Raw genomic sequence first — 17,959 nt, 5'->3', positions numbered from 1 at the left:
CTTAATCTTGAACACAGGGTGCCAATCGTAAACTCTCATTTACAACTCGAGCCTCAGACAGAGCTAGTTTTGCCTTTGTACAAGCAGACTTTTTAGTCTTTATCAAGTAGCCTTGTTCAACACCAAAGTGACCGCGGCTACAGCTGAAGCTAATTAGTGTAAGCAGTTTTATTGCAGTTCACTGCAATGGCTTCGCGCTCTATTGCTGCAAATGGTAGTAATTTGTAAATCGAACACTCGAGATCAACATAATGCCCTCCAACTGACCTATATCTAAATCGCCCGCTGAGTAACCGTGTTGAATTCCCACTCTCGGCGACGACGGCGACGACGACGACGACGACGATTATGATGATGATGATGATGATGATGATGATGATGGTAATTCCCTATTCTCCCCTGTCAACCCGAACGAGAAGAAAAGCTTCCCGCCTAGAAGCAGTAAAGACATGTAGATTCTTTACAAAAAGATAATAAGGCCAAAAAAAAGAAATGTTTCTGGTCAGGTCTTTCTTTAAAAAATGGTGCGGCGACGCGAATTTTATTGTTTTTTATTTTTTTCCCTCAAGGGAGGGAGGAGGGTCAGTTTTATAGTTTTATCGATATAGTCACATATATACTGTTCATGCAGTCACTGATCATGCCCCCCACAGAATTTTATCTTTCTCTTCAGCCATTTCGGTTTGATGTCAGCCACGGCCGCCGGCCACAAACAGAAAAAAAAGGGTGACGCGCTGTTGTTCAAGTGACGCGCGCGCTGACCAGAAACATTTTTTTCTTTTTTTGGCCTAACTTACACTATTTCAAAACAGGATTGATCTTTTGACGTTTTCTTGTTTCCTTTGACATGACAATAACGCCATTCGATTGTGACTTACATGTATTTCAAACATCAATGTTGATCATCAAATGCCACATATATGTTACAACGCCATTCATATCAATTCTGACTATCATATCTACTGACGATCAAGTATTGAAAGTATCACCACGATCGATTGAACGTATCACTCCTGACGATCTCTTGAATCGATTGACCGATTTATACATCCAACAAACGAGCAAAGGACCCATGTCGCAGTGGCTGTGTCTGCTGTCCCAGCTGTGCTAGATAAAGGTGTAGTTTCGACTGAAGACCTTTGATCGTATGTGCAGTATAAGGAGGATTAATTAACATGAAGGATTAAAAAAGAAAATTTATGACATTCTCATGTTGATTGCTACGGTTCAAAGAAGAGACGAAACAAAGTTTACCTATTCAATCTTGGCAATTCTTGTAACCCAAAACGCTTGCAGAAAATGATACCAGTGAAAGTCAATTTTTTGCGACTCATTGCACAGAAGAGGATATTCTTTTCATTAACTAAAATATTATCAAATTAAGTCCAAATAAGAAAAATATGTATGTTTATGGTAAACGACACGTGTAATCACACCACTCAATGGGAGAAGTCTTGTATCTTTTGACGCAAACAAGTGTTGGAAGTATCACCCTGACCAGTTGTAAACATATTACAAAGATCGAATACATAGGGATGAACTTGATCCACGATACAGAAAAAATAAATTCCTTTTATTGTTGCAAAAGTTCTCTTTCAGAATGGAAAACGTAGAGGGAAACCCTCAACTGACTCTACGCTTTCCGAAACCAAAAGGACTTAAGAAATGCGCCCTCAATGGACAAATCTAGCTCTGTGAAGCTAATATTGTCAACAGAGCCAGGCTACTGTGGACAGAATCGTTCTACAGTGTAAATATATTTGTAGATTTCACATCGCATGACAAACCTTGGCAAACCAAAATCGATCGGAATACATGATACACTAAACTTACAGGTATGATTCGTACCATTTTCCCAGCAACTGTCAACAGAAACATGAATACAAGTGATTGTACATTGTTTTACGATTTATTTGACATGACTGTTTTGCAATGAAAATCGCTGAATTTAGAGCAGCGGAATGATGAAATTATCTTGGGACCAATTCCTCCATTTCCTTTCTAGGTGGAATTCTTCCTCTTACCTAGGTACATTTCAGATAACAAAGCCCCTAAGAAATGCAATGACCACAAGAGATCCATTCATCTTGTTTACAGTTTGGTTCCTCATTTCTTTGTTTTAAGGCAAACAAAGAAATGGGGAACCAAACCGTGAAAAAAGCCAAACAGACTCCGACCTTCCTTTTTTCTAAATTCTAAATTCTCTCCGTGTCCAGTAGTACAGATTTCAGAAACATTACTCGCAGCTCTCTCTTATGAGAGATAATCGTATTTCATTTCCTATATGATTTGCTCACTAAACATGGAGGTTAAAAAAGAAAATTTATCACATGCTCATGTTGATGTTAGCAGCTAAGACAAAACAAAGTTTACCTATTCAATCTTTGTCAATCCTTGTAACCCAGAAACGCTTGCAGAAAATGATACCAGTGAAAGTCAATTTTTTGCGACTCATTGCACAGAAGAGGGCATTCATTTCATCAACTAAAATATTATCAAATTTAGTCCAAATAAAAAGATATGTATGTTTATGGTAACCGGAACATGTAATCACGCCACTCAATGGGAGAAACTTGACCCACGCAAGTGTTGAAAGTATCACCCTGACCAGTTGTAAACACATCGCAGAGATCGAGTACAGAGGGATGAACTTGATCAATGATACCGAAGAATCAACTCCTATACCCTTGCCAAAGTTCCCTTTTAGCATGGATAGCGGGGTTGAAAACCCTCAACTGACTCTATGCTTTCCGAAACCAAAATGACTTAGGAAACGCGCCCTCAATAGTCAAATATAGCTTCGTGGAGCTAATATTGTCAACAGAGCCAGGCTATTGTGGACAGAATCGTTCAACAGTGTAAATGTAGTTAATAGATTTTAACATCGCATGACACAAATGCAAGCCACTTTGAGAATGATGACCTCCTTGGGCGGTATACAAACCTAGCGTCCTTTTACCGTGGCACATTCTTCTACTAAATTTTCTGTCCTCTGAACCATGGCAAACCGATATCGATCGGAATACATACATAAAAATTGCAGGCAGGATTCAGTCCGTTTTCTGTCAAGAGAAAGACGAATATAGTGATTGTACATTGTTTTACGATTTATTTGACACGAACGTTTTGCATTGAAGATCGCTTAATTAGGAGTAGCGGATAGGTGAAATTATTTTTGGACAAATTCCTCCATTTCCTGTCTAAGCGGAGTTTGTTCTCTGACCTAGTAACAGCTCAGATAACAAAGCCCCTAAGAAATGCAATGACCACAATAGATCCATTCATCTGCTTTACTATTGTTTAGGCACACAGAGAAAAAAGGAACCAAACTGTGAAAAAAGCCAAACAGATTCCATCCTTCCTTTTCTCTAAATTCTAAATTCTCTCCATGTCAAGTCGCACAGATTTCAGAAACATTACTCGCAGCTCTCTCTTATGAGAGGTAATCGTAATTCATTTCCTATATAATTTGCTCACAAAATATCCCACTCATGATTACATATTCCTAGGTTGAAAAAATCAACCCATGTATCTTCCACAAATGTGAACCATTGTAAGAGATTTACTTGACAAATTTGGGAAATTTTTACATTTGCTTTGTTATCGACCCATGTTGAGGGATTTTTTGTGAAAAAGTGACCTATTCGGGGGGCACATACCCGACACCTGTCTTTGGGAGTACTCCCCGGGCAAGTGTCTAACAACTGTAACAAAACAGCTGTAATTGTAGTGATTGGCCGCGCGCGCGCGCGCGTGTGTGTGTGTGTGAGAGAGAGAGAGAGAGAGAGAGAGAGAGAGAGAGAGAGAGAGAGAGAGTTGTGAATGAGTTACACAATGATGGTTCATTTAAAGCAAAGTTGCTCATGTTCAAACAATCCACTGAGCATTGTTAACGTTCAACTATTGACTCGCCGAACTGCTGACGTTACAGCATCCGGGCAATTAAACTTACTTGGAAATCATCCAATATTACGACGATCACTTGGAGAGTACTTCTGTTCTTCTTTTGGAGATTTACAAAATTTCTAAACGGTAGGTTTATTACTTTGTTAATCGTACACAAACTCTTTCAGATAATTGCTGTCGTTTATACAACTAGATGGTAGTGCAAATTATTTGATCCTTGGTAAACAGCGCGGAGTCTCTATACGCGCGGAGTTATCGACACAGAATCCAACAACAACATTGTGACTTACATGTGAGTTTGTTAGTCTAGCTATTCATTGGTTTGATAAATCTGTCGAAACATAAATATCAAATCGTGAAGGAAATTTTCTCGGTAAAAACAATGAGTGTAATGCTTACTTCTAAGGTGTAGGCAATACAAATCTCATGTGTTGGTATTTTTGGCGGAAATTTCCGCCATCTACAGCGGTGTTTGTTTTGATCACTTCGATTTCTGACAAACCTCGCTATTTGTAAGACTGTATATTGAATGATGTTGGTAACTGTTGCAATGTTGGATATGCTCTGCATATCAAAGAACGGCGAGCAAAATAAGACATACATATGATTACCTTCCTTGAGATATCCCCTTTAGTCCCATAAATGTTTTCATCTTCCGTTTGAGTGATAGTTTACAAGCTTTTAACCAAATGCCGCACACATAGTTTAGTATTTCTTTGGCTTTAATGTTCTGAAAGGAGAAAATAACGTCTTCCTCAAAATGGCTTACCATTAGAGTTCATAACTTTTCCTTCATTTTAGGTGGTTGGAAAGGCTAGAGCGTCAGTTATAAATTTCAACAAAACTATTAAAATATACAAGTAGTCAACATTCTCTGTGGAATAAAAAAAACTAGACATTTGGGAAAAAAGGCATTGCAGAGTTATAGCCTGTTAAAACTTCTGAAAAACTGACCAAATAAGAAGAAGTTGGGGAGTCCTTAGTGTATTAACTATGGTAGAGGTCCCTAGCTTTTAATAAAATGATTGAAAAGGGAAAGTCATTATTTGCTGTTTTCAGGAAAGGTTGACAAGGCGGTGCTGGCATTCAGAGTGAGTGACTGCTATTGTGAATGCATTTTTAGATTCTTTTTAGTGTCAAAGAGGTGTCAAAAGTGAGATTAACCCAAAAAACTGTAGATCGCGCCTCGGCGACAGATATTCAGACTTCAAACTTTTACAATTATCATCTGATATACCACTTGTGGGGGTTCATTTTAAAGTTCTTGGTGTAAGAAAACTTTTCACCGGCTTAGTTTCTCGGAAATCGAAAATTTTTTTTTTTTCCATAGAGTTAACACAAGGACGGCGGCCATTGTGAATTTTGAATATCGATAAATCTTGGCTTATTTGTTTCTCTGGTACCAAAATTTGCTCAGTGACCCCAGATTATTATTCTTAATTTAGTATGAGAATGGCTGAAAGTTTTATTAAGGAAAGTTTAAGCAAAAGTGTAAGTCTTTCACTTGCGAAGTGCATACTACCTTAATCAGTAAGTTGATACTAAATTCCTACTGAAAATCCATTTTTTATCAACGGGCTTATTAATAGCAGTATATTAAGGATAGAAAATGAAATACTGGCATCAAAGTCCCTTGTAAACTGTAGGAAATTGTATATCACATCGACATTAGCACAGAAAGTTAGAACCTTAAATCACCTCTTACCAACGTCACCATTCTCTGTGATTTCTTTGGTTACCTTAGGAGTTGTTGAAGCAATATGGTGTCCCTCCAGCTGATATGATTGACAATTGGATGAAAAGACTGGGGTTTAAATAGCTATACTGACTGCCACATTAATCGGTGGCGAGGAAAAACAAAGACATAGCAGAAAGGTGTTTAACCCTTTGAGTGCTGTAATCTTCCCACCAAAATGTTAGTGCTACTTTTTAGCAATTTTTATAAATTTTTCTGTAACTGGTACAGTTTTTCATCAAACTTTAGGCAAAAATCTGAAAAAATAATGACTGTGGTACACTTCATAAAGGTGACAAAAATTGATTTAGGCGCTTAAAGGGTTGACACTTTACGATGTTATCTGGTGATATCATCATAATAATATATTTTTTATGTCTGCAGATGAAGAAATTTATATTGTTGACAACATGTATGATGTTGTTATTGGCGACATTCTGTGATGTCGACGGGATTTTTAGACGTCGCCGTCGACGGTACTCACCACCCTCGCCGATTTGCTATCCTACTAGCTGCACTCTATCCCAGTGGTCATACTGGACACAGTGTTCAAGGTCATGTGACGGATTACGTCATCGTTCACGGTATGTGCTGACAGCTGCAAGCTGTGGAGGAAGCTGTGACTCGGACAGAAGCCAAAGCGAGTCTTGTAACACCTACTGCGATGATGATGGTGAGTCTATTATCCTTTCTCTGCCAACCATGCATCGTAACGCAAAACGAATCATTTAAAGTTCATGGATTGGCGAACAAGATTGTACAATATCCGAGGACTGTAGACATGATGTGCCGTAGATCAGGTGACACACAAGAAACAAAATGTAACCAACGATACAAAGAAATGCTTTGACGTTGATTAATTTGTTTGCTTTGTTTGTTTTGCAGACACCCCGAGAAAGACCAGCACTAAGACTGTGACAGTATCTGTCAGCATTGGCGGAGTTGTAGGATTGCCGACCTTTATCATCATCATCTATTGTTGCTGTAAACGCTGAGCCAATCTCATGCATCTTGAGACACGAGACAACTTATGAAAACACAGTTTTCTTAAAGATCAGTCCGTCCGATGTATGTTATGTAACAATTCCTGTTATATTTATTGGCTTTTAATAATTCTTACATCTAAGTTTCAAGCTGAAAGTTTTACTAATTCCGTGATCAGAGCACATTCAGCAGAACCACCGAATTTGTGCACTTTAGAATTATTTTTATGACTTCCTTGCGTAATAATGTCGATGTGTACCACCCATAGCGTCACTTACACCAGCTTAAGTTTTAAAAAAGTACATGTTGTCTCTTAAATGATTTGCGAATATTCCAACCTCTAAAGAGAGTGTCAACAAAATATTACTGTAAGCAGAACTTGACATAATTTTGTACAAGGAATTTGCATTTATAATTCAAAAAATAAAAATCATTCTATAAAAAATCTGAATATATTTAATAACTTGCTACACAATGGTGACGTTTTTTAGTTGTGAGCGTATGTTGAAACATTTTTCAGCATTGTTTGAAGGCTCCAAACTTATTTTCTGAAAATAAGCTTGATTGCCATCACATAGTTGCAAAATTCAGTGAAAATGGGTCTTCCTTAATTCCTATCCGAGCCAATTCATACCGATAAAAAATACTGGGATATATGGGATATTGCATACAAAACACATTTAGTACAGGAGTATTGTGTGTAGGCATATGGCACACGTACAGGACATATGGTGTATGCGTGCATGGTTATGTGAAAGCCTGGAGTCCATTCTCTTGAAAAATTAGGATTCATTTTATGAATTTCCTCTCAATTGGCGTCAAGTGAACATCCAATATTACACCCTCTGTAGCTGAGGGTTAGTAAACTTATTATAAGTCAAGTTCAATATCTTGATTTCAAGTACAGCTCTCCTCGAATATTATATTGGTAAAAGGGGTTATCGTGAACAAAACCAACAAAACAAAACAAAAAAAAAAACGAGTCGACGACGTACGAACAGCCAATGGATGAAGGATATTAAAGTTCTGTCGTGTGACATGACTTGTCCTAGTATAGAGTTCACTGAACTATCAAACCGCTCCATCGTGAAGTAAATACACAATAAGTCGGGTGAACCGTGCAGGTCCGGCATATGCTGCCCTTTCCCCTGGGAATATATATTAACGCCCCTTGCTCTCTGCACAGCAACAATCAGGGGTCATGCTTTAAGGCTGTCGGTATCGAAGATAATAAACGAGTATGGCACCTGTCAACAAATTGGTAGACTTGTGTAGTCATGAGTTGACAACAAATTCTTCATTTCTTTTACTTGTGTGCTTACTTGTAGATAGTACAGTCTCTGAATTTCCGTTATCACATTCATGAACAAAGAATGCTTCTATACGATGCCTTTTTAAATTTCAGTTTCCGGTACTACATTGAAGAAAATTTAACTTATCATTCACATTTGCCATTTGTACCGAATTCATTTTCTATCCCATGTAGAAGTGCCATCTTGTGAGATGTCTGAAACAGATAACCGCTATCTAGTTAAGGAAATTGACTGGGATAATGAAATGAATGGATGTTTTCATCAGTAAGCTTCCGTAGTCAAATTTTTCACTCCAGATGATTTTCTGTGAAACAGCAAAGTCCAATGACGTCCATTTCAAAGTCATTGCAATGGATTGTAGGTGTTCATTAAGATTCTTTTCTCCAAGTTTTGACATGTCTAGACAACCCAAAATTTGCTAAATGTTACAATCTCTAAGTAATTGTAAATTTTCTATCAGTTAGAATAAATAAAATACTTTATTATAGCTCATCGTCAACAGAAACAATCACGCTGTGTCTCTATGCTATGCGATTTGCCATTTATGGATGGTCTGTACCATGAACAATGATACATCATTTATAAGTTTCAGTTGAGTCGATTAATTATATGTGACACAGCTTCGTTGGCGAAGAAAAATGTATAGTTACAAACTGGGCACAGAAAGTCATTTTCAGTTTTATAGAACAAAATATATCGCTGAGATAGTGGCTGCGAGGGACTCGACTTCTAATACTATGTTTCCTGTATTAAGGTAGTACGCACCTCGAAAGTGAAAGACTTAAACTTTTGCTCTAACTTTCCTCAAGGAATCTTTTGATCTTTGTCTTTCAAAATCAAGAATAAAAATAGGGGGTCACCGTGCAAATTTTGGAACTAGAGAAACAAATTTCCCAAGATTTACCGATATTAGAAATTCAAAATGGCAGCCATCCCTGTGTTAACTCAATGGAGAAACTAAGCCGGTGAAAAGTTTTCTTTCACCAAGAGCTTTAAAATGAACCCCCACATATGGTATATCAGAAGAGAATTGTAAAAGTTTGAGAGTCCGAATGTCTGTCCCCGAGGTGCGTTCTACCTGTATTAAGGTTTGACTTGCATTGTGCTTCAGGGAAGTAACTGAGTTGCAGGGTCCTTTGTCGGCGTTAGAGAAAAATGAGGATAAGTGTGATCGATTTCACTGTATAGACCTATCCATCGACAGCATGGAATGCCAGACAAGCAGTGGGTATCAGACTAAAAGGTATTGAAGGAATGTCGGACGCAAGCAGTCTGCGGAATCTGATAAATGTCTGAAGCTAATACAGGTATCCGAAGACGCTAACACGGTAAAAACTGACACAGGGCAGGAATTAAGGACAGGAATTTGCAATAAAACCCCCAAAAACAACAAAAATGGCTCAAATAATTAAACCGATGGTAGCATATTTGAAATGCATCATGTATAAAGGTAAGTTTGCTAGTGTATAAAGCACTATTTCTATAAAACACGACAGGTTCAAAAATTGCACGTATTCCTCATAGTGAGAGAGTTGTGTAGAGTGTTCACATATACAATGTTTCACTTGTAAACAGTCAGAAAATATAACAAAAGCACTTCTATGATTTCAACCAGCACGCATTTATTATCAAATAATATGCAAGTTTAGGAGAAAACTTGCAGAGCTTGTCATGAACATCATTGAAATATCATTTAGTACTATTTAAATTGTAATGAACCAAGTAATACTGAAAATCATAACTTCATCATAATATCAACAGGACGGTGTGCAATTCATCTTTTACTGTATGATTCTATTAATAGTCCCCTGGCACCAACACAATCGGTCTCACTTGATTATCATTCCTACAACAAAAATAATAGATGAGAATGCCGATAGTAATTCCCCCGCCGCCACCTCCAAGCGTTATTGATAATGTCACTGTCACTGTTGTCGACGACGAACTTGAAGATTTTCCAGTCCCAGTGTTCTCTGAAAAATACAGACATAAATCACAGCGTGGAGAAACAGTGATCAAACAAACAAACAAACAAGAAAACAAACACACAGAAAGACGAAAAACAAAATAAACAAACAAACAGTATGCTCTATTTTAGAGAAAGATAAATTGTTTTTAAAGCCATTAATATTATTTCCTTTACTGACGATGTAGTAGTAAAGTATATATTACACATTTATTTGATCCCCTGATATTGTTAACACAGTCCACTACTGGACAATAGTTGCGTGAGGTCAAGAGTTGCAATAATTGTTAAAATGAGAGAAGATGTCTTCGATGGTAAATATATGTCTTATTGGAAGAATCCTAGGCTGACAACAAAGATACATGCATACACATTTCACTAGCTTCTATTAGATCGACCTGTGTTGTAGACGTGGCTTATAACACTGACTTGCTCGGTCGCGTCTAAGAATTGCGTCTTTATAAATACTGATAAATTTACTTTGAAAGATTATCCTCGCACAGATAACAAGTAATAAATTACCGCCAATGAGAGTTTGAGGAAGTCAAACACTCAACCATCTATCAAGAAGTGTCATGTAGGCCCTATGGCCGGAACAGCAAATTTGCCTAGCTGGTTCAATTACTAGGGAAAGGTGCTAAAAGTCTTTGGTTGAAGTATTTACAGAAATGAGTCAAAAACAACAAAAACAATTAGCAGGAGGCATTTGTTGGTCCAACCTGTCAAGTTTCTGTGTTTGAATGTAAGAGCAAGGGTGAACTGAATGAACTTTTAGAGACTTATCAAGTTGTTACATCAATAGATCTCCAATCACATTAACGTCACAACAACACCAATAATATGCGCTTAAAAACAACAACAGCAAAATGAAGCCATATTTATTTAATTAAGAACGTTGCAATGTTTACCCTCGTATCCATTACTTCTTTTCTTTCTTAATATTTTCTCAAGAAGAACAACTCGATGACGTCGAAGATCGGCCTCACCAGGTCCTTAGTGAAAAACAAGAACAGAAACAAAAACAGGTACAGATTCCAATATATTGTTGCTCCATTCAGTGACTGAATGCTGCCGTTTACTGTTAATATATTCTGGGAGCTGTTCCACTCGTATTCACGTTTCTTCCCAACGAAACAATTCACACAGAAATTGTCAGTATTTTCACCATAGCGTTGTTTTTTTTACTCATTATGCACGCTGTTTGCGTCGTCATGGTAGCTCCAAAGGTATTCTTGTGACAATAGCAGACACAAAAGACACCAATAAACTGCACGAACAAGCGCACGTAGCATCGTTTCACCTCAGTAATTTTAGCCTCGGGTCAAAGCTTTACAAACATTTAAGTCGATCAGCAAAGCGATTTATTTCAAGCAAAGTGGGCGCCATGGCTTTATTTGCCTGCTTGTAAGACATAAACACCCCATAGACATGAAACTCACGAGAGGCAATGATAATTCATTAGTCCATAGTCCAGTCACACGGGTTTGATTTGGTTCAGAGCACTACGCGGCGCACATACTTGTTCTTTAGAGTTGTTAGAATTTACCGAAGTTCACACAGTCATTTGTACATTTATGATACGTATATACTCTAAGAAACATACCATTTGAGGCTTTACTTGCTGGCAGCCATCTTTCTCAAAGTGTTTCCATTCAAAATCTTGAATATAATATCATCAAATTACGAAAAAGTAAGAAAGAGGAACCATGTCCGTGTACAAAGTACGCAAAGTTGGCAATTTGCCAGATTACTTCCTTTGTATATGGATACAGCAGAAAGGCAATGTGGCTAAATCAGCAATTTTAAAATACTTTCAATAAAAAGCACTAAACACGTACCAGTTCGATTGTTGATGTTGCCAATGTCATTATACCTCGACACAGTCCCGGTAATATTGTGTGAAGGTAAGCAGCTAGTGGTCAGAGACGGATTGGCATTCGTACAGTTCACTCGACGTAGATCATTCTTCCGCACCAACGCCGTGAAACAACCATTATGGGATAGTATCGGCAGAAACAAGACGAGCAAATACAGCCACTTAACTCCTACCAAGAACTCCATTGCCAGTTTACCTGTTCAGAAATACAGACACATCAATGCGCGATATTAAAGTAAAGATATTCTCCTTTAAACTTTTCTTCAACCTTGATGATATTCATCTGTCGTATCACCGTTTACTTCAGAATATACAACTTAAATAAGACTGACCGGTTTCCTGAATTCAGTGTTATTCATGGGTCAGTCGATGCATCACATTGCGATTAAGGACGACGACTTTGAAAAAAAATCATGTCATGTGAAATACCTGTTAAGATATCTTCTGTAAGAAGAATCGAAAATATTGGCACTTGAATAAAACGCTCAATCTGTGAATAATAAAAGTCCTTACTTTCACTCTGCAATGTTTATAGCATATTTCAAGTTGCTCTAAAAAGTAAACTTGATAAATGATTGATTGTCCTTTTTGCATTACAGAATGGCAAAACCTGGAAGGTGAGCTTTGAGGAACTTGAGCAGTAAAGTCCAGATTCCACTGGCGTTCAAGACTGTGACTCAGAGGTTTGCGAAAACAACCACATCTTATGACAATAGAGAACAATGGCTATTTCATTGAAGTAGAGCAACTAGTTAAGGTAGAACGCGCCTCGGGGACTCTCAAACTTTACAATTCTTTTCTGATATACCACTTGTGGGTGCATTTTAAAGCTCTTGATGTAAAAAAACTTTACCAGCTTAGTCTTTCGAAATTCGGAAATTTTATTTTTCTCCGTAGAGTCAACACAGAAATGGCGGCCATTTCGAATCTTAAATATCCGTAAATCTTGGGTTATATGTTTCTCTTGTACCAAATTTTGCACGGTGACCTCAGATTTTTATTTTTGATTTTGAAAGGGAATGGTTGAAAGATTTGTAAAGGAAAGTTTGAGGAAAACTTTAAGTATTTCACTTTCGAGGCGCATACTACCTTAAGGTGACAAAAGTCGGAAAATCCAGACACTATTCTATCTTACTAATTTTGGCACGATTTGGACCGCTACAATCTTCATAAACTCTGGTGATTTACGACGACAGTCAACCAAAGCCATGCCAAACCGTTTCACCCTGACACAGAGAGATTGTCAACCAAAGACATGCAGCACTATCAAGCACCTATGTTGTTATGTCTACGTCTGACTCTTGCTTTGCCGTCTTAACGTTTGAGCATCGAATTGTCAGGCGTCGAGACAAGCCGAATTAAATTACATCTTAAATTTAATTACTAAATATTTCCATTAAACAGTAGATTCACATATTTTAAGTGAAAGTGCCAATCAGAAACCTTCTAGACAAATCGATGAGTAAAGGCAATTCATGGAGATCAAGGTTAAAATTTGATTGTTGCATTTACCTTAAAAGTGTCTTTCGTGATGTCCAGGGTATTCAAGCGATGAGAAGTCGTCACTTCATGTACTTCTGTAATCTTTGTTGCTCCGAGTACAGTACAACTTTAGGATTCTGATCACTAAAGATCACACAATGCAAAGCTCAGTCTTCACGATGACATCATGTGTTCTTGAAACCTATCTATGGTCCTAACACCATGTTCTAACATGAGCCTCTCCTCCATTAGGAGATCTCGCGAGATTTAATTATTTGATTCCTAAAAGTCGGTTCCCTTACGCACAAATCTAGTTGAATTTTGTGTTACAGCAGTTTGTCTCTTCAGGTCAAGAGAAAACAGCGCCATCATCTCTAAAATTCGAAATCTGCAGTTTTCAATACAGTGGACGATTCGACGTTTGTCCTTAAATACACCCCAACCATGCAAAGTTGACTTTGGTAGGACAAAAAGTCGTATGTTCACCACGGTTCTTGTCATCAAGCATGATCCTACAACAATGAAATATACCAATAGAAATGTTGGTGTCCTATTGAACATGTGGAGGCATTGCTCTGCGTCTGTTTGCGAAATATAGCAATAATCCCTACCGCAGATGGATGTACACGGAATTTCAGTACAACGGGTGACTTTTACCATGAGTCGCTTGATGAGTGCAACATTGAGTGGCCTGTCCCTAAAATGAATTAATACGTCTATTCGTAAAATCTTAATGTCTAAAGATTACGCTGTTTGCTAATAATTTCCAAATTCCATAATAATTAAATGTTTATCAACTCCAAACTTCCTTCCTTTACATTCAACAGCCCTGTGTTTCGGTGCCATTTTTCTATTTCAGTTCAGGGGCCGGTTTTATCACCGGTTTACTTCTACCAATACCACAGTGTCGGCCTGATCTCCTTTCCAATCAGAACGACGGATTGGCTTATTTGACACACCGCTGTAAAATCATGCAAATTAACACAACAATAACGATAAAGAGTTAAAATTGCTTGTGAAAACATCCCCATAAGAAAAACAGAACCGACTTTAACATTTTTTTTCATTTAGAATGGAGGAAAAACAATTGAAACGCGTATTTAAATGCTCAGTGTTATAAGAGTGTCATTCGATTGTTACATCAGGGCAAATGAAAACCAATTACACTTGATATTTCACCGGTCGCCCTCTTTGGTCTCCTTCTATTAACCTTTCTTCTTTATTAGATCTTTACACTTTCTGTTCACTGTCCATTGTGTTCAATCGTAGTGCATTCCATGCACATTGTCGGATAACGATTGCATAACAATCCTAATTGTAAACGTTACGAATGGTATTTCTCCTCGCTCTTGTTTCCCTAACCCCGCTACATTTTACATAACAATTACGCTACCAGTGACTTCGCCAACTGTAACAGGCGTTTCGTTGTTGTTTCGAATCAAGTTACTGTTTTTTGATCACAAGAAGTGAGACACCTTGATTTTCCATCGCTTTCCGTTAACTCAAATACCAGAGAATCGCAGGTCTTCGTACCCATACCGTCAGTACGGTACATGGTGTGGCATGTTATGAGAAAGGTGTCGAAGATAGCTGCTGGGTGGCGTCTAGTACTCGAATCGCAGAGAACAAAAACGACACTGAGGATTGTACCGACCAAAGCATTAGAATGCTGTTGGTGGACCTGAAAATATTCAGGTAAGTGGTTTTCTTTGGGGGAGGGGTAGGTGGATGGGTAGTGGGGTTTATTGTCATGACCCACTTACTTCTGACCGCTCATGCCTTTGTATTAAATTAAACTGAGACAACGTAAAAGGGCACTTAATGGTGAAGGAAGAGAGACATCACTGTTAACTCTACAGGTTTCATTTTCGAGCCACTTGAAGTTGAGTTGACTTTCGAATATGCATGTGAGTCATTCCCATGTGCACTCGTTAGTATAGATTGTATCAGTTAATACGCGACCGTGATTAATTGTATACAGAACGAAACAGTCTACGTGACAAAAAAGTGCTCACATTACGTCACACATTGTAGTTATGAAGTTTTACGCCCAAGGCTATCGTGAACACTATGCTTTCTCTAAAGGCTTCGACACTGCTATGCTCTTCATGACTGTTCAACCGCGATCTCTTGTTGTCTCACCTTCGACTTCCGTCACGGATATAACATTTATGTTTTTCACTTCGATTTCCGACAATAACTTCACAGCTTAGTGTAGGATAAAGTCATAATACGTATTCCCTTCTGTAATGTACATTCGGAACCCATAACAAATGTCGAGAAAGAAGGGCGCTACATTTTACATTAGATTTAAACCTCATTATGTAAGAAAAGTCCCATTTTGGCCTTTTTCCTTTTACTTCGCCGACCGGCCACTGGTTTGTCAACTTAATATTTTCAAACTACATGCTTATTGTTATTGAATTGGCTCGGTTAATGTCATTATGTCCCTGCATTACACTGTAACACCCAATGAAAAAATCGACCCCTGAAACAAAGCACTTGCTTCAGTCTTGTACTCCAAACATGAATACTAGAGAGTATCTAATATGTGTGTGATAGTGCTTGGCGAATGTAAGTACAGACCTTACTGTTTAATAATGAACCAACTCGGAGTTTTCTGATTGTTCCTGTCACGTTGTTGGTTTTAGCTACTTTAGGCGCCTTTGATAGATCATGAAGAATGATAGAAATGTAACATGACCTTTTTAACTTTTGATATATTAACAGCAAGTCGACTTTATTTAAAGACCTATCAAATAATTCGAGTAAAATTATGGTACTCAATTTTGTAAATGCATAAAATAATTCTGGTAAATTTTCTTTGACTTTCAGACACGCCGGACATTTTAAAGGATAATTAGTTCACAATAAGAATGCCAGTATGATCAGTATTAAGTCATTCGCGAAAATGTGTCTCTTATTAACCATGTTCCATTGTGGAACTTCCATTGATCTTGATACAAACATTATTTTGGAAGAAATTACAAACTTGGCCAATAGAGGGCTTGGTGTGCAAGCAATGCAGGTATGGAAATTGTTATACTAATCACGGTTTAATCTGCTAAGAAGTAGGGCTTTGCGATGGAATCGTCAAAGAAATCCGAAAAAGGCTTAAGTATTGGTACTTGCATAAAATTTGAAAACATTTTCTGCCAGCGGATGTTGGGTGAATTTATACCATTCACAGATGACACATTTCATTTTGAATTCTCTGTACTTGTAAGCTTTGAGAAAAAAGGTGGAAACTTACTATAGCTATTAATAGGCAATATTGACTGTGAATACACTTTTACTATTGTAGAACAATAGCATTGTTTTGTGTACATTTTTTATAATATTACATTTGTGGACAAATATGGAAGGACTTATTTAACCAGCCTCAGGTAATCCTGAACAAAGTCTCAACAAGTCCAATGTCACCCTCATGATAGATTTTTGTTTCAATATTTCGGTATTTTTAGGAGTACTTCGAAAATTTGATTTTTGACAAGATTCCAATAGATGGCAGCAGAGTTGTCGAAAGGGTAAGATTTGTCTCTTGCAGACAATACAAAGGGATATTATTTCTCAAGACATTAATATCATCCAATTGCATATCCAATAGTATTGATTACTCTATGTTAATTTTCATTGATAAACGGTGTAAATATGCAAACATTTTCATTGTTTTTAAATTTGGCCTTGATGTAATGTGCATGTTCTTGTTCCTCTCCATTAGTGAATACGATGGAATTCAAAGTATAAGACTGGCCAATAGAACACATTCCTTATCATGTGCATAAAACAATTACATGATATTGGAACATACGTAAAACATTACAGGCAATTGGTACTTGAATGATTGAGTTGCTTAAAATAGTAAACACTAAGTTGTTCAAATCATGACGGCCGGACGGTCAGCAGAAGAACCATAGCATTTTTCTAATAAAGTAACGCAATGCCTATATGATGATTTATAGACTATTTCGATGTAATGTTTGCCGACAGGCAAGAATTATTTTTCGATTTCATTATTTCAGCTGCAAATCGCGTTAAATTTCAAGTTCCAATCACTTGTAGCGGCCCTCAGAGACTTGAAAGAGGCCGTTGAAGATTCCCTCGACCAACCAGAAGCGACCTTTGACCACTGTTGTGATGTCAGTTCCGGTCTCGAATTCAACAGCCTATTTAGGACAGAGGTAAGCGAAATATGCTACTCAGGTTTGTTTTTTTTTCATTGGCGGAAAGTTAAGTAGAGTAGATATGAAAATGGCTGGCAGAGAAAAGTTAATCTGTCTACAACTTTTTCGGCCTACCATATTTTAATTCTACCAGTCTGTTATTACATCAGAGTTATTGACAAGATTTAATAGTTCTAACAATGGATTGTAGTACATGAAATGTTTCGCACACTTCCACTACACTTGTTGCGCTGTGTATATTTACAGTTGGATTTAAACAGAGCCTGTATTAGAGTTGGGAAGTATGCAGACGAAACACCAAGACAACTGTCAAAATCAGTCGTTGACGTCATGAAACGGAATTACGAAACCACACCCACCCTTAAATGGCAATACTTTGGCAGCGAACAAGGAATATTCACATTGTACCCAGCGACATCAGTGTCATCATGTACAGAGTATGATCATAGATACAGGTATGTAAATTTTCACGCACTTCACTGTGCCAATGGACCGTGACATTTTGCACCACGC

General features: G+C 37.6%; 2 protein-coding genes and 1 long non-coding RNA gene across 4 annotated transcripts in view; 2 read left to right on the top strand and 1 right to left on the bottom strand.

Moving 5' to 3' along the window:
* Positions 1–3,900: 3,900 nt before the first annotated feature.
* Positions 3,901–7,088, top strand: LOC139144722 (uncharacterized). The gene is made up of 3 exons (XR_011554845.1): positions 3,901–4,032; positions 6,026–6,314; positions 6,527–7,088. It is a non-coding gene; the product is annotated as an uncharacterized lncRNA (long non-coding RNA).
* A 2,447-nt stretch (positions 7,089–9,535) lies between these two features.
* Positions 9,536–13,621, bottom strand: LOC139144721 (uncharacterized). 2 transcript variants are annotated; one of them, XR_011554844.1, is made up of 5 exons: positions 13,293–13,621; positions 11,743–11,976; positions 11,508–11,563; positions 10,813–10,896; positions 9,536–9,911 (listed from the first exon to the last, which is right to left on the bottom strand). XR_011554844.1 is itself a non-coding variant. In XM_070715447.1 (4 exons), exons 2-4 carry the CDS (start codon positions 11,963–11,965, stop codon positions 9,736–9,738), a joined length of 483 nt encoding a protein of 160 aa, XP_070571548.1. In that variant the 5' UTR covers positions 11,966–11,976; positions 13,293–13,574; the 3' UTR covers positions 9,536–9,735. The 2 variants fall into 2 exon arrangements, 1 of the variants encoding a protein (XP_070571548.1); XM_070715447.1 differs by lacking the exon at positions 11,508–11,563 and having other exon boundaries at positions 13,293–13,574.
* Positions 13,622–14,573: 952 nt separating this feature from the next.
* Positions 14,574–17,959, top strand: part of LOC139144720 (VWFA and cache domain-containing protein 1-like) — a 59,842-nt gene continuing 56,456 nt past the window's right edge. The window contains exons 1-5 of the mRNA XM_070715446.1: positions 14,574–14,957; positions 16,098–16,290; positions 16,727–16,789; positions 17,285–17,443; positions 17,693–17,901. Of these exons, the coding sequence (XP_070571547.1) occupies positions 16,147–16,290; positions 16,727–16,789; positions 17,285–17,443; positions 17,693–17,901 (575 nt within the window). The 5' untranslated portion in view covers positions 14,574–14,957; positions 16,098–16,146. The remainder of the gene's footprint in view (positions 14,958–16,097; positions 16,291–16,726; positions 16,790–17,284; positions 17,444–17,692; positions 17,902–17,959) is intronic.

Source organism: Ptychodera flava, chromosome 12 (genome assembly GCF_041260155.1).
Source record: "Ptychodera flava strain L36383 chromosome 12, AS_Pfla_20210202, whole genome shotgun sequence".
Classification (NCBI taxonomy): domain Eukaryota; kingdom Metazoa; phylum Hemichordata; class Enteropneusta; family Ptychoderidae; genus Ptychodera; species Ptychodera flava.
The sequence above is the reverse complement of the archived record's forward strand: the minus strand, read 5'-3'. Positions and strand labels throughout refer to the sequence as shown.